The sequence below is a fragment of the Neopelma chrysocephalum genome, unplaced genomic scaffold (genome assembly GCF_003984885.1).
Source record: "Neopelma chrysocephalum unplaced genomic scaffold, ASM398488v2 Primary Assembly neopelma1_24, whole genome shotgun sequence".
Taxonomy (NCBI): domain Eukaryota; kingdom Metazoa; phylum Chordata; class Aves; order Passeriformes; family Pipridae; genus Neopelma; species Neopelma chrysocephalum.
The window spans coordinates 41,797,960-41,813,763 of NW_020897693.1; the positions used below are offsets into that span (position 1 = coordinate 41,797,960).

At 40.3% G+C, this 15,804-nt stretch overlaps 1 protein-coding gene and 1 long non-coding RNA gene across 3 annotated transcripts in view; one reads left to right on the forward strand and one right to left on the reverse strand.

The window, feature by feature from the left end:
• The window catches only part of BTBD7 (BTB domain containing 7), a 57,000-nt gene that overhangs the window by 5,564 nt on the left and 35,632 nt on the right, over positions 1–15,804 (reverse strand). The window contains exons 4-11 of one of the 2 annotated variants that reach the window (XM_027673828.1): positions 13,016–13,224; positions 11,553–11,628; positions 9,245–9,405; positions 8,783–8,926; positions 8,436–8,549; positions 6,744–6,933; positions 2,331–2,509; positions 1,244–1,672 (exon numbers count right to left, since the gene is read on the reverse strand). In XM_027673828.1, coding sequence (XP_027529629.1) covers positions 1,244–1,672; positions 2,331–2,509; positions 6,744–6,933; positions 8,436–8,549; positions 8,783–8,926; positions 9,245–9,405; positions 11,553–11,628; positions 13,016–13,224 — 1,502 coding nt within the window. The remainder of the gene's footprint in view (positions 1–1,243; positions 1,673–2,330; positions 2,510–6,743; positions 6,934–8,435; positions 8,550–8,782; positions 8,927–9,244; positions 9,406–11,552; positions 11,629–13,015; positions 13,225–15,804) is intronic. The other variant, XM_027673836.1, reaches the window with a different exon arrangement.
• LOC113963054 lies at positions 13,122–14,461 on the forward strand. The gene is made up of 3 exons (XR_003532625.1): positions 13,122–13,184; positions 13,599–13,897; positions 14,353–14,461. It is a non-coding gene; the product is annotated as an uncharacterized LOC113963054 (long non-coding RNA).

Genomic DNA, 15,804 nt, shown 5'->3' on the forward strand with positions numbered 1-15,804 from the left:
CTTGATCAAACAATGGTAAACATTTCTAATGTGAAATTAAATATTTTAACCTAAAATATAAACAGAAGTGCAATGTATTTAAGACAATTGCTAAAGGGAAAAAAAAAATAAAATCCATGTTTCCATTCAGAACTCAAGGATTAAATTTGCATCTAATGTGCAGATTTTCAGTATGACAACACAACTATGCATTGATAGCTTAGTGAAGTACAGGAAATGCTAAATAAAGAATTTGGTAATTTATTTCTGCTGTGAAAAATCTATGTCTTTATCCAGTATCTTATATCTCATTGATTTCATTGTATCATATTGTAGTTAAGCAACGATAATGATTGCTTTTAAATGCTGTAAGAAACCCCTTTGTATTGGCAATTAGCGATTTCTGCTTTCCTACTCCTTTTCAAATATTTCACAGCTGTAAAGCTTTCACGTTCTTCACACATGTTTAAAGGGAACTTGTTTACTTCAGATTACTTACCTGTGAATAGTCAATACCATCACTACTTCCACCTGTGCATTATAGCCTGCAGTCCACTACTGAAGTTGGCTTATGCTTTGCTTTAGTGTAGAGCAAACCACATTTGTCACATGAGGAGCAGCTGAGGTCACTTGGTCTGTTTAGCCTGGAGGAGACTGAGTGGAGAACTCACTGCAGTCCTCAACTTCCTCATGAGGGGAAGAGGAGGGGCAGACACTGATCTCTTCTCTGTGGTGACCAGTGATAGGACGAGAGGAAACAGCATGAAGCTGAGTCAGGGGTGATTCAGTCTGGATATCAGGAAAAGGCTTTTCACCCATTGGGTGGTTGGGCACTGGAACAGGCTCCCCAGGGAAGTGGTCATGGTAGCAAGCCAGGAAGAGTTCAGGAAGCATTTGGACAATGCTCTCAGGCACATAGTGTGACTCTTGGGACCGTCCTGTGCAGGGCCAGGAGTTGGACTTTTGATGATCCCTAAGGATTCCTTCCAACTCAGGGTATTCTATGATTTTATGATTTCAGAAGCATGAGTGCCACCTGCCCCTCCAAAAATGTTCCTGCCCCTGGAACGTTCATTGTCCCAGAGATGAGGATGCCTTTGGGATGTAGAATACTGACAGCCAGTTTGGTAGAAAAATCTTCCCCTAACCAACAAAAATGCTCTTTTATTTAACAAAGCCAACTTCATCACAAGAATTCCCTCCGACTCCTTCTCTAAGGTACTTTGAGTGGCCAGAGACAGGGAGGAGAAATCACAGTACTTACCACTTGTTTCTCAGCTGCCATCACTGCTGCTGCTGCTGCCACCGTTTGTCGCCCCAGACCCGTGGTGTTAGTGCAGTCAGGAGGTGCTGCCTTCACACCAGGCAAGTAGACAGGCGGTGCAGCTTTGGGGGCGGTGCGGGAGTGGAACAGCGAGTGATTACACGGGTAAGAGAAGGAACGTGAGGGATGTTGACTTGGCACCCTTTGTTTCCAGCCCACTTTGAACTGGTTATGAATAGGAGTTGCTGGTGGGTGGTATGGAGGTGGAGGGGGGGGCAGTGGTGGATGGAAGGCCACAAAAGAGTCCAGTTCTGTAAACATGGTTTCTGCAGTGGGAGTGCTGTTAACACGACACCGTCCAGACTGTCTCATTGTCAGGAGGGGGCTTTCATCCCCAAATCGCTCATCAGGAAAGAATTTGTGAGGATTCTGCAAAGGCAAAAACCCAGCATGTAACAGGACAAAGTAGGAAGTCATTTAGAAAAAATCTCCTAAACTAACACTCTTTGGAACTCAGAATGTGCTAGTACTGTAACTGCCTGGTTGTGCCACCTACAACCTCACCAGCACTCAAGGTGACTACAGCGACCAGAGAATACAGATTTTTTTTTTTAAATAAGACAAGAAGCATCAGATTCACTGTGTAAGTTGACCAACGAAAGCATTTGCTTTAACAGCAGTGTATAAACAGAAGTGAGATTCCCAGTTTTCCCAGTCCTGATATGTACTGTGCAGACCTACAGTACTAATTACCACTTTTTCTCCTTTTCAATTCAAGAATGAATAATAATCTAGGTTTCAAGTTATGGTTCTGCTCCTCTTTGTCAACTCCCTCTTTGGTAGATTTTTTTTTCATCTTCAAAATCTGCGTCAGTAAGAACACCCTGAGTGGTAATGAGTCTTGAGAAAAGTATTTATACATTGCACTTACACATTTATAAAATCACATACATCAACTGCAACTGGTGCTTGCACCTGGACAGCTATGCAGGCATTTCAAAGCACTTGTGTACCTGCACACAGAATGCTCCTCTTGCACACTGCAAAATTAGGTCAATTCATTATCTTATACAGCAACTTTTCATACCTGCAGAAGTTCAGCAGCAGCATCAGAAAGCCCGAATTCCCGCAGCACACGGATCTGAATCTCATAACTGACTGTGGCACCTTCTCCACAGTTGAGGGCGTACGCTCTCTGCACCTGCTCTGTGTGACGCAGCTCCTGCAGCCGCTTGATCATCTCTTTCACAACAAGGAGATTGGGAACTGGAAGGATAACAGAGAATGGGGTAAGGATAATAGAGATTCCTTTTTGAACTGCAAGACACTAAGTTTGACTGCAATTCTGAAGAAAAAGTCTAATATAAGGCTGCCTTGGGTTGTTTTCTTTTTTTAAGAAGCATTCTGCCAAGAGCTGTTCAACTAACACATGGTCCATGGAGCATCACTAAGCCACATGGGATAACACACACCATACAAATGGTAAAAGCATACACCACTTTTCCAGCTTCTGCTAGAATGAGCCACAAACAGAGCCTTTTTTGTAAGCCCCTTGTGATGCAGGAATTCCATGACTGGAGGTGGGGGCAGGATATCTTAAATAACAACTGAATGTTCCCTCATGAATTGTATGGGCCGAGAATTCACTGATTTTTTTGGCGTACACTTCATACTTCTAATGCAATTCTATAATCACAAGACCATAACACCAGTATGTAACTAGAGAAAGTGCATTTTACAAAAGTTACACAAACTGAAAGCCAACAAAAACCTGTTAAAATTATACTGGTTTATGCAGCCATATTGAAATAATTTTAAAAAACCTTTCCAAAAGAAAATAGTGTATAATTTGGGGTATTTATCCTGTTGCAAAACTTTCTCATGCCACTTCTTACTGCTGTTTGATGACGAATGGTATTTCTCTGTGGTCTTTCTGTCCTCATGAAAATGTGCATATCATAGAGAAGACAAATTCAGATACGTAAGTCCTGGCATCTGATCCTTTAACAGCTTTACAAGTGCTTATATTGCCATGACCAGATGTCCGTAATGAAAACTCATAAAAATTAAACAGATCATACAGCATGAGCAGTGTAAAAACACATTTGCATTACAGAGAAGGAGAAAACCCAACACCACACAACTACAACTGGTCCTTATTTCACAAAGTTTACATTGGTACGTGAAGGATAAGTACAAGCAGTGCAAAATATTCCCCCTCCCCTAACGGTAGATATTGGGAATGGGGGAGATCCTTCAGGCCTCGTTTTAGTCCATAACCTGGAAGGAGTATGCTCTCCCACCCTCCCCCTCCACGTGGCCGTGTGACCCCAAGACGGAGCACTCACCAGACACCAGGGGAGAGAGGACGAAAGAGGAAGTTTAATTGTGGGAGGGGGCTTATATAGCCTTTGAGGACCAATCACAGGTGAGGGGTCACAATCAAGGTAAGGGGTTTACAGCCAATAAGGGAGGGGTTAACAAGGGACCAATGGAAACACCTTGGGACATCTTCCCAGGACACTCTGGCCCGAGAGATAAGGGATTTACAGTGGAGGTATAGGGGAAAACGCAATGGCTCTGTAAAGAGCCCTCTTAACATGAGTTTAGACAACATTAAAAACTTCTGATTCATCAGTCCACCTTTGGCAGGACTCTTTCCAAACATCCATTGCTACACTCCCCTCAATGGAGTTCCTGTGCTGGGAGGAGGAAGGAACCCATTCTAATCAGTCTTCAAGGCTTGGAAATAAGTCCTCCATGCTACCCTCCAGACACTTAAATTCTTCTGAAAAATCCTGATTTTGCAGCCATATGTTTAGCTACACCGAGCATTTTGCTAATACTGGAAAAAAGAAGATTTAAGAGAAGTCTGAAGCACTGGGTTTTTTTACTATTATTTGTTTGAAACACACAGAATAAAGATTACATATATAAAAATACAATTCTCTCAGCTGCAGGATTTCTAATTCAAAGTGAAATTGGAAAATATGTAAGGAAACCCAATCATTTGCAGAACCTGGCCTCAAATTAGAACAGGCTTCAGCACAGGCTGAACTCATTCTACAATAGTGCTGCAGGAAGAGCTCTAAGACATACTGCCAGCAGCATTTATGCAAATACAGTCCTCAGGCAGTGGGTACAAGGAGATGCCAGGGACAGATGGAGAACAGCTGAGCTGTAAAGAACCCCCTGTTCTGAACCCAGTCCAAGGGGCACGGAGGCGATGCTGCCCAGCTCTCCCCCCAGCAGCTCCTGTGCTCCGTCTACACTTAAGGATGTATTTCTGTACAGGTTGTAGGTTTGGTACAGGCTTTAATCTCCTCAAATTAACTAGGCTCCATCTGCCCATCCTAGCAAAGAGGCACTGGCAAAACCAATCAATTCTTCTGCTTAATTACAGAAGTAAGCAAAGCAGACAGTTACCAGGACACAGTTCCTGTGCTCCAACTATTGGCCAGGCTCAGGGCTCATATCTATGCTCAAATCAAAGGACTGGCAATAATTCCTACCCATTAAATTGTACAGAACCAAGCTGCAGTGGAGTTTCAGATTGGTAAAGATGTCTCATGCTTGCCAACAGGGAACATGAGAACTTTTGCAAAATATTGGAGACCTCTGAGAACATGTTGCCTTTCTCAACTTCTTTGGAAACTAAGATTGAGCAAAGTGTTATCAAAGTCATATCTTATAATGAAATATTTTATGTTCAATTCATGGTGAGTATATTTATACTTTTCTGTGTGTGTGTATGGGAAGGAAAGTAATGCACTGCTGAGATGCCACAGCTGTAAGTTTCTAAACAAAAAATTAGTGCTTTTATCGAATTTATCAAACAGAAGTTTTCAGAAGCTCCCTTTAGGCTTTATCGAGTTTCTTCCCAAATCACAAGAAGCAACAGATCAAAACCATTCCACAAAATTTCCTAGAAAACTTTTAACTAAACAGTATTTCAAATCTTCCTAACACCTCAAATTCTCTTGCAGCAATTTCAATCCATTATTTTTGTCCTGGCTCTAGCATCTGCAAGAATAGTTTATCTACTTCCTTTCGACATAGTTGACTGAAGGGAGACATAACTGATACACAAAAAGTTTATAAAACAGGGAATCAGGAGTAGTGGAGGAAGAGGACTGTTTTCTTGTTGGCATGCCATCTTTATTGCTTTTCTAGAGACTCCCAAACTGATCCATATCTACTGAAATATGATATTTTGATCTAAAAACTGATGCCAAAAGTACACACAAGTTTAACAAGAGACTGCATAAACTCATGGATTAACAACACATTTAAAATTACTAACTACAGAGAAAACACCATCCACCACAGCATAGCTACAAGCTGCACATGGTTGAAAAGCACACAGAATTTAATGGGGATTATTTTACGTGCTTTCTCTGTTGTGCTTCCCTATGCACTCACTTCCAGTGACTGCTAGAATAAGGATTTAGGGTAGATAGACAGATCCTTGACTTAATCCAGCATGGTCATTTAAAGGGCTACACATGATGCTCCTCACGTTTTGTTGGCATGTTTATTTTTGTATTTTAGCACAAAAATTGTTCTTTATGGAATTGTATACTGTTTACTTTCAGGCTGTTCTCCACAGAGCTCCCCTCAGCCATCCCACATGCACATAGCTGGCTACACCTACACAGTGTTTCACAGTTTCTTCACTGAATTTAAATTAAATCCTGGTCCTTTAGCTACCTAATCCTGCCCTCCAAAACATTCACTGACCTTTCCAACTTGTCATCTGTTGCAAGTTTTGGCAGTGTATTCTGTATGCACACTGAGTATTAATGGGACAGGGGTAAGCGAGGAAGAGCTAGATGCTTTGGAAATCCCACCAGATACATTCTTCCAGTCTGATACCAAAAGATCAAGTGCATAAATGACAAAATATATTTAGTATATATTTTCCTGGCTTGCCTATGGGGAATGTCACACCAAGTATCCTGAAGCAAAGAGAGGCCATATCTACTTGCCCATGAAAAGGAATGAAGTTGCTTTGACTTCAAAGCTAAAGCAGATTTGGTAAACTGAAATAAGTATGTTTTGAATGCCTACTTCCAATATTTTTCTAGCATACTAAATTAAGCTGACTTCCCTATAAGTTATGCTCCTCAGCTTTTAATTTTTAAAAGAAATCAGTATTTTGCCATTTTCCAGCCTCCTGGATCTTACCCATCTTGGACAACTGGTTGTAGAAAACTGAGAACACTGTAGAAAACTCTGAGAACCAAGAGTGAGGCTTCAGCAAGTGTTCTACAGTGTTTATCCAGTCCAAGGTTTTTCAGATTGTTTTCTAACTAGTTACAATGCCATCCAAAACCAGTTAATGTCTTCAGAACAGACCAAATCAAAGAGACTACTACTGATGCAGTGCTACTCTCCAAGGAAATCATAATGTTCAATAGCTGACCCTCACTTCCCCCAGGCCCAAGCCCCCAGCACTCACATGAGATCAATCGGCACCGGAAGCAACCAGCAGCCTTACCTGGGATCTCGTTGGCTATGACTGAGGGAGGACTGGTCTGGTTAGTGCTGACTTGCTGGTGGGTTATCATATGGCAGCACTGCGGCACCGCGTTGTTCACCATGTAAAGGGTGTCGGGCACGTTGGACATTCGGACCATCCGCAAACGAACGAGATCCGTTTGTTCCACCATCATCTCATCCAGCACAGACTGCAACGACAGCCACCAAAGCCCTCATGAAGGACTGCACCCCCCCCCCCACCTGCTGCAAGCGCAGTCCCCAAGGCACAAGTCTAGCAATGGCTACACCGCAGTAACTTTTACAGGTCACCAACAGTGTTTGGTTTTTCCTCAGCATTTTCTATTCCATTTTCCAGTCACAGTCAGAGTTGAGTCAGACCAAAGAGCAGGCAGGCAAATAAAGTCTGGGAAGGTTACTTTAGATTAAAAGTGACCTTCTTGAGGCCAGACCCTCTGGGCTTTGTTTGAGGCAATTATTGCCTGTGGGTCTCAACACTGTGCCATTGAGTGGAAGGCACGAGTCTGAAAATGAAACATGTTTCCCTCAGACATCTTAAAGAATAGAAAGGGATTTATGCCTACCCTTTTAAGACTATGATTTAATGTTAAATGGATTTATTTCAAAATATGGGAGGCTAATGGAACTAAAAAAAAGTAATCAGAAATTACTCATTCACAATTTTTGCATTTCACAATACTTAAACTATGAACAGGAGGAGTAAAGTTATCAGAGACTAAGTATGAGAGTCTTCTCTCTAAGGTTAAACAGCCAAAAGTGTTTTTAAAAAACATTAACAGCATAATATGAAACTAACAGAAACAAGTAGGAATCCTGACAAGGGGTGGGAGATGGGGGTGTGTGTTAGAATGCACCCTTAACTAACTACTAAAGCACTTCCATACCATATACCTGAAAACTGAGAGTCAAAGTTTTTATCATGTATTCTTTAACACATTTTTGTTAGCTTTAATCTTCAATCCAAGATAAAAAGATAACATTTTAACTGGCTATTCTTCCTTTGCTCTTTTGGTGCTCTAACCTTTGTGCCCAAAATGTGAAGTAGTTTTATTTCTTCCCTCCCCAAAGACGATGCCAACGACAACTCATACACTTAGAAAACATTTTCTTTCTTAGGCACAGGGTAAACACTCTGAATTCACCAGAGCAGTGGTCAGAGTCTGTAGGTGATGTGGATGTACCCAGCTTCATCTAATCCTCTTGTTCTGCAGTCACCTGCCCTGCTGGGACTCATGAGCTCTCAACTTAAGTCAGAGCTACCTTAAGCGATGGCATTAGTCAGCGACATAACAGGCTCCCATTCTGCCAAATAGAACGTGGCACGTTCCTGCCCCACGCAGCACAAAACATCCTTCCCCTGTCACCAAACATCAGAGATGCTGCAAGATCTTCAGTTTGACAGTGCTCATGCAAGAAACTAAATAGGGAAGCTACTGCCTGAGAGGGACACAAAGGACTTCACTCATATGGGACACAAGATATTTATTCCATTTTGCGGAGAATCACAAGATTTTTGGGTATGTTCTGATTCAAACAAGAAGAGGAAATATCAAGAGTCCTCTGCTGAGTGGAATAGCAGTTCTCCACCCAGCTCTGGTGGGAGCTGGGGAGCCTGAAAGACCTGGTACCAAAGTTGCTGACTAGCTGCAAACTGGGACTCTCAGGCTCTCACCTTGCCATCCGCCTGCCAGGAGGGCTGCCGAGGAGCTGGGCCGGCAAACTGGCTGGAAACCGGGGAGGTTTCCCTCAGAACGCTGCTTTGTTTCCGGTGGAATTTCATCAAGATCTGTCTCGCAAACATTTCAATTTTGACAAAAAAAAATTTTGTTGAAATTTTTCTGACCAGTTCTAGAGACTTGAGCCTGATGATCAATCTTGTAAGTCTTGTTAAATTGAAAATGTTAGTATTTTAGGCCAGTACATGTAAAGAGACACAAAACATACCAAAATCTTTCCTGTTTACAGAACCCCCTGATGACTCTAATGTGACAATAGTCAAGTGCTGCTGATGACTATTACCTTAGCCTCCTCCACATATGGCGAGAACAGTCTTGGCCGCACATATATCCCAGCATTTTTTTGCCGCAGCCAGGCATTTGACTTTCCACCTTCTGATGTTGGTAGCATGTCTGAAGGAGGAGTGCTAATCAGGCCTCTCTTCATCTTTAAGAATCAAGAAAGAGGTTTATGGTTTTTTAAATATAAATATGGTAAAAACTTGCAATAAATGCATTTTTGCACTGAATTTTCTTTAGCCACCACTGATTTTTCTTTAGCCTTCTGACAGATTTAAAGGACAGCAAATTTAACCAGAAAAGGTGTGTTATACATGTATTACTCTCAATGATAACATTTTAGAAGTTAATGCCTTAAACAAACAAACAAACTCAATCCCCACTAAAGCAAAAAAAACCCACATGTGAACATTGTAGCATCTGAAGTACAAAGAACCCAAATGGTATTTGTATGAGACTGACTTACTGCATCACTCAGCACTTCACTATTCATGGGTAAGATGTGCTCAATGCGGACAAAAGGTAGAAGTGGAGACAGGATCTCCCTCAGCTCCTCAATGTCAAGATCTCTCCTCTTCACACCTCTTTTATTCACACTGTGAGCAGTACCACTGAGTAAATTAGGCTCTGTGGGAAGGAACAAGTTAACACCAAAAAGTTTGAATAGGATAACAGGAGTTACAGGGCTTCCAGGAAGCTATAGAAAAGGAAACAAAATTCTTATTTTAAATTAACAGTGCTCATAAGCATTGTTCCACAAAATTAACAACTGTATGTGGCACTTAGTGCTGTGGTCTAGTTGACAAGGTGGTGATCGGTCAGAAGTTGGACTCTATGATCTTGGAGGTCTTTTCCAACCTAAATGATTCTGTGGTTCTATTTCATGCCTTAAAACCTGATATGAACATCCATAGAGACAGGTTCAGTTTATACAAGCACAGGTCATTTGCACAGCTGCCAGTTTTAAAGTGTAAGACAGGTAGGAAATAAAAACAATGTTTGGGGTAAAGCTTGTGAAGCTCTATCAAGAGCTATGCTATGAAAACATTTGTAAGACAGCAGTTCCCTCCAGGACTCCCTCCTGCAGCTCCTCTACCTTTCCCTAGCAGTTTTCAAAGACTTATTTTCTACAAATTAAGGCCTGAAAAGTCCACTGGGATACATTATTCTAACCTCCTTGCGTAGCCCACCTTAGTAACAAGAGTGCCGAGCCCATTCAATTGCTCTCATGGTCATGGGATACCTATTTGTGCCAGGAGTGAGTACCTTCCTAGAGATGGCAAGATACACTGTATGGCACACTCAGGTCACTCTCCCTCCCCAGCTAACTGCCTTCACATTTATTTTAGTTATTGCATCCAACCTGAATTTGACCAGCTTCACTCTTTGAGGAAACCTGTCAAACATACCCATCCTCCTTCAGTTCAGGCAGCTCGAGCTCACTACAATCTCTAATGCTTTGTGGCATTTGAGTGACACCACCACCTATTTAGAACTGTAAACTCAGGAGTGTCACTGAGGAATTTAGATGAAATTACTAGACTAAATTCAGCCCTAATCTGACAGAACTTGACATAGCTCTTATTCCTGCCTTTGCTTATCGTGTTATCTGATGATCCTGGGAAAGAGAAGTCGGCTATTTACTTAATGAATGCCACAGAGCAGGAAGCTGTGCAGTTATTCCAAACAAGCAGCTTCTGCCCAACTCCAGGTCTGTTAATGTTAAACTGGCTCCATTATGTTTTAATGTGCCCTAAGACAAACACTTAGAAAATCTTGTTTTGAAAACAGGTTAATACTTACTCAGATCACCAGAAGCACATCTTTTAACTGACTTTTTGTTGCATTTCATAAGACATGTCCATGACAAAGCAGTTGTTTTGCAAACAATAACAGCAGATTTCAAAAACATGGCCAGCCCTCCAAAGACAGTAGTCACACTTTACACAGGCAGGTTCTTCCCTTTCTGTGCCACTTGTTGTACTGTGTGATTGATGCTTTGTAGTCTGGATGAATTACAAGCTACTTGCATTTGCTATTTGGAAAATATATGTTTAACCTACTTCCTGTATCCAACAGGTGAGATTGCCCTTGAAGTTACCACTGTAGCAACAATGTGCATCCAGGCTCATAAAAATACATCTACATCTACTTCAGGGAAAACACTAGTGCCATTTTTTGGCTTATTTCTCACCACTATAGATTTCTGTGGGAGAGACATACTCAAACTGAAGTGGAATGCTGACACTAAGTAAACTAAGAATAAGACTACTGTGAGAAGCCTGCATAAGCACAGGAAAGTAAGAGATACTGCAGGGTTTTTTTTATTTGATGAATTAGTTACAAGAAAAATAATTCTGACAGAACAGGAAACCAACCAGACTTTAAATCAGACAGAGTTGAAAGGACATCTAGAAGTTTGGTCCAGCCACAACCACCACCCTCTTCCCACACCTCCCCAGGAAGAGTACACAAATTGCCCCTCATTACATACAATTGGGATTTGAATACCTCTAAGGATGGAGATCCCATAACTACTCTGAGCAACCTGTTCCAGCCTCTAACCATCTTCAGTTTCCTCTCTTTAAACAGAATTTCTTGTATTCCAGTTAGAGAACAAAAACTTTAAAAAAATCAAGTTCATTTGTTTAGTTTTGGCTATACTGTGAACAAAGTAGATTAAATCTCCTAAAGTTACAGATTACCCACAAAATAGAACTTTCACAAATTTTGGGTTATTTGATTTAGTACTGTGTGGTTTAAAGGATCCTCACCTCGATCTGCTATTCTCTTCATCAATTGGTGTTCTCCCCATTTAATTAGGTATTTAAGAATATCTTGTTCACTTGCCTGGTAGAAAGAGAAAGTCAGTAATCTGCACATGCTTAATGTCACGCACACACACACACACACACACACAAAAATCATACACAGGTCTTTTACAGTTCTAAAGAAACACAACTGTAACAAGGCACGAAGGATTTGCACTTTATGATCTGCCAACCACTTTTTCCTAATATTTTAAGGTAGTACTGCTGGCATATCACCACCATAATTTCTAGATTCATGCCACTTATTAAATCCCTAGGAAGAGGAAAAGGAGTTTTCTACAGAAGGAGAAATTTTATTTACTATGGAAAGTTACAGGTACTAAATTTGAATTAATGAATTTAATTAAAAGGGGCAGTTCTACCTCTGGGTGTTTGGATCTTTTGTTTAACATTACAAATTCAGCATCTGCACAGCCTGGAAAGCTATGAAAATAATCAACCCCACTAAATTATAATCTGTGTGAAGAGAAAGATTTACAGTAATACTATAAATAAAATAACTTTGCTTTGCTCATACCTATATACATGAGCTAACCACTCAACATTCTTACAGGAAAAAATCACGTACTGAAAAAGTAAAACTTATCTATGTAAATTCTTAACAACTAAGGTAGGAAATTTAGTCAAAATATATACTCTCACAGAAGATCAATAGTACTGTTAACTGTAATTTCTGAAATGTTTGAAGTAAACAAAGCTTTAAAAAAAAATCCATTTTAAATAATCTCTAAGACTTTATCCCTTAAAAAAGGTAAGATTGAATGGATACAATTAAAAAAATCCAGTCATCTTTAAGTTCTAAGAGGCTGGTTGTCATTATAAAGATATTTTCCCTGAAGAGGAATGGCAGCAAAAATCCAGAAGCTTTCTACCTGTCAGTATGATCTTCTCTCCCTAAAAACACACAATTACTGAAGGAAAGTCAGAAAAAAAATAATTCTGCAATACTTGTCAGAAAACGTATTCTTCTGTCTCTCCACAAAAATAAATTAAGTCTTCTGAATGATTACTAGTTTAATAGCTCCCACTGACTCAAATTAGTATGTATGTCGTTACAGCAAAACTACTACCACCACATAATTTTATAAAAAAACTCTTAAACATGCAAGGCAAATGTTAGGTTTGGAACTGCCTTGTTTAAAATAATTTTCATCCATTTACAAACAATTATTAGACTTCTAAGCTATAGCATGTACCACGTTTGGGTTGTGTTACAAGCCAAGAACAAAACAGTTTTCTTAATCACTACTTCAATTTCACTTTTTAGGTATTATAGAAGGAGTGCTCAGTGTGTACAAACTCACTCTGGTGAGCAATTTAAAATCGGCTACTCCCACTTGTTTCTAGACATGGTATAAAACACCCTGCCCCAAGCAGGACCATCTGTATTCTGCATTGCAGGTTACCTGTAAATAGTCAGACTGAATAGCTGTGAGCAGGTGGTCCTTGCTGAGCTCATAGAAGACCTCCGAAGTCATGACCTGGGTAAACTCCTCACAGAGGAAATGAAGCGCTTGACGATGTACCCACTTGGAACCGTACGGCTGAGAGCTCCACTTCAGAATGGCAATTAAGGTGTCTAGTGAGATGCTCTCAGCAATAATATCTTCACAGCCTAGGAAACAAAGGCAAAAATCAATGATGTTGTTACAGAGGCACTTTGATCCTGAAGGAATAGTACATATGGCTGAATCTGTAATATATGTTATGTATGTTATATGACTCCCAGTGCGAGTAAAAAGCAGAAGTGCCCTACAGATCAAAGTTGAAAACAGGGTTAAATTCTGACTAAAAGGGCAGTGATTTTAATAGTGGTTTAGGATTCCAACTACACAGTCATTTATCTTTTAAAGGCACATGAAGCATCATGTCTGCTGGCATGCCTGGATGAACAACTGGGCTAGTTTAGCCCAGCTAGAACCTCCTCTGGTTATCTGTTTAACATATTTTAAAGTTGCAAATTTGAATTTGAGTCACTATTGTTTGCAGCAGATCCCCAGAAACCTATAAACTGCAACAAAGGTGGGATTTTCATCTGTATCACTTCGCACATGGATCCTCCTGAGACAGACCATGTGGAGGAGCAGAAATGAGCTGTGACAGTGCTGGTACTCAGCTACTCGGCACAGGATGAGGGCAGCAAAGCACCATTTTCTGACTCACAGAGAAGGCAGGAAGCACTGGCTGGCTGCTCTAGGCCATCAAACTGGTATCCTTGGTATCCAGCAGGGCACAGAGGGTGCAAGGACAGGGAAGCAGAAGGGAAGCAACCACCATGCAGACTCATGGTGAGTCTGCTACTGTTTCTTTGTACCCACTGCTACATTAAGATTTACTCTTTCACAGGGTACATGTCTTCTGAAGAAGAGATGGGACAGTTAAAACTCCTGAAAGGAGATGAAGCAGATTTGGAAGAAATGAGGGGAGATAGACTGTGGGAGGGCTGAAAACATGGGTACTTGGGGTTACTGAGTTAAGAAAGATGGTACCACAATGTTGATAACTTGGAGTCTCCAAGACCACTTTGTTAATTTCCTTTATACATCTGGTTTAGTATAAAGATAGCCATTTAAAGAAAAAAAAACCACCCTATTCTAGAATTATACATTGCAGTCTCAACCCACTACAGCCACAAAATTACAGCTGTGCTTATGCCCATGAGAGGTCCCCAGACAGTTCAGAGCTGCATGCTTACACTGCAAATTTACTTTCTAGACATCATCATTTTTCTCTCGATTTCAAGGATATTTAAAGACTAAACTTCGCTGTTTAGAGGTCTGTATCTCATTACTGAGCTCTTGGATAAGCTGAATAAGACAGTGTTTAGCACAGTACTCTCAACATTTTTTAAGATACAGATGGCTCTCCTGATGCTACATATCTTTGCACTGGTTGTATACAGATAAGACACAGTAGCAACAATTAAAAGAATTAAAAGAAAAAAAAAATCTTACTTTTCTACATAGGCCAGCATACAGAATATACAGCATTCACTCAATTTCCATTGCAACTAATAATGTGAAGGATATATTATTAAGGAGAAAGTAGTAACAAGGGAACAAGGTACTTCAAGTAGGAGAGAATCTGTCAAAGAAGCTACTACTTAGGAGCAAAGTCACTGGAAAGGGAACCTTAAACAGTAAGATAAAGAAGAAGGTAATAGAAAGAAACAGTTCAAACGTGACTGATTATAAATTTCCCTGTCCTATTAGACACACGTATTTGTACCTAATACCATAAAAACCCCAATGCGATAATTGTAAGAACAATATTCTGCCAATAAAATTTACTAAACTTATTCAGCAATATGTCTGAATGTATATATAGTTTTGTAAACACTCTTTATTTAATTTCTAAAGCAATTTATGAGAATAACATCTGTCCCCCCAACAGTAATAAATTTTACACCAGTTCATATTTAAACCAAGCTTTCCTCAACAAGCACTTGGATGATTTGTTTTTCACATGCCTGATTCACCTGAGAAAAGGAAGACCATGTATCAATGCAGCCACTGACAGAAGGGCTAGAAAAAGCACACACGTTTCTGAACAATGTAGTACATGCAGCACTAGGCTATGCATCCCCAGATAAGACTCTCTTTTGCTTTTGACAAAGGAGTGAGTGTTAAGTCATTTTTCAACACATCTCCTTTGTCCTTTACCATTACTGAAGTAAGATGGCACTTCTCAGAGCTACCTATTACTATTAGGTTACATATTATCATTACTACTAGTAGTAAGAACAGATGCCTTATTATAGATATTGACCTCTAACCTGCATGGCACGCATTAACCTAAAGTGAGCAGTGAACAGGCAGCAAAGATGGGCTGGAGGCACTTGGAACATCACCACAGTCATCACCAGTACAAATGAGAGTAGAGGATGAGAATTGCTCTGAAATGGAAATACACTCTGTGGGCTACAGGTTAGACAAACTGTCCCCTCTAGACAGGGGAATTCCCCAGATTCCTAAAGGAATCTTTCTTAAGTCTTAAAAAGGGTTGGTCAAGAATCTGAGAAACAGCATTAAAACAAACAAATAACACAACTACTAAACCACCCAAAACCCAACCTATCATCAAAAAAGCTTAAAATACTTCAGCATACATCAAACGTGAGTAAAGGAAGTCTGAAGCTTTCTACTTCAGGATCCATTTTTACTTAAATACTTAAGGGTTTACATTGTATTTAACT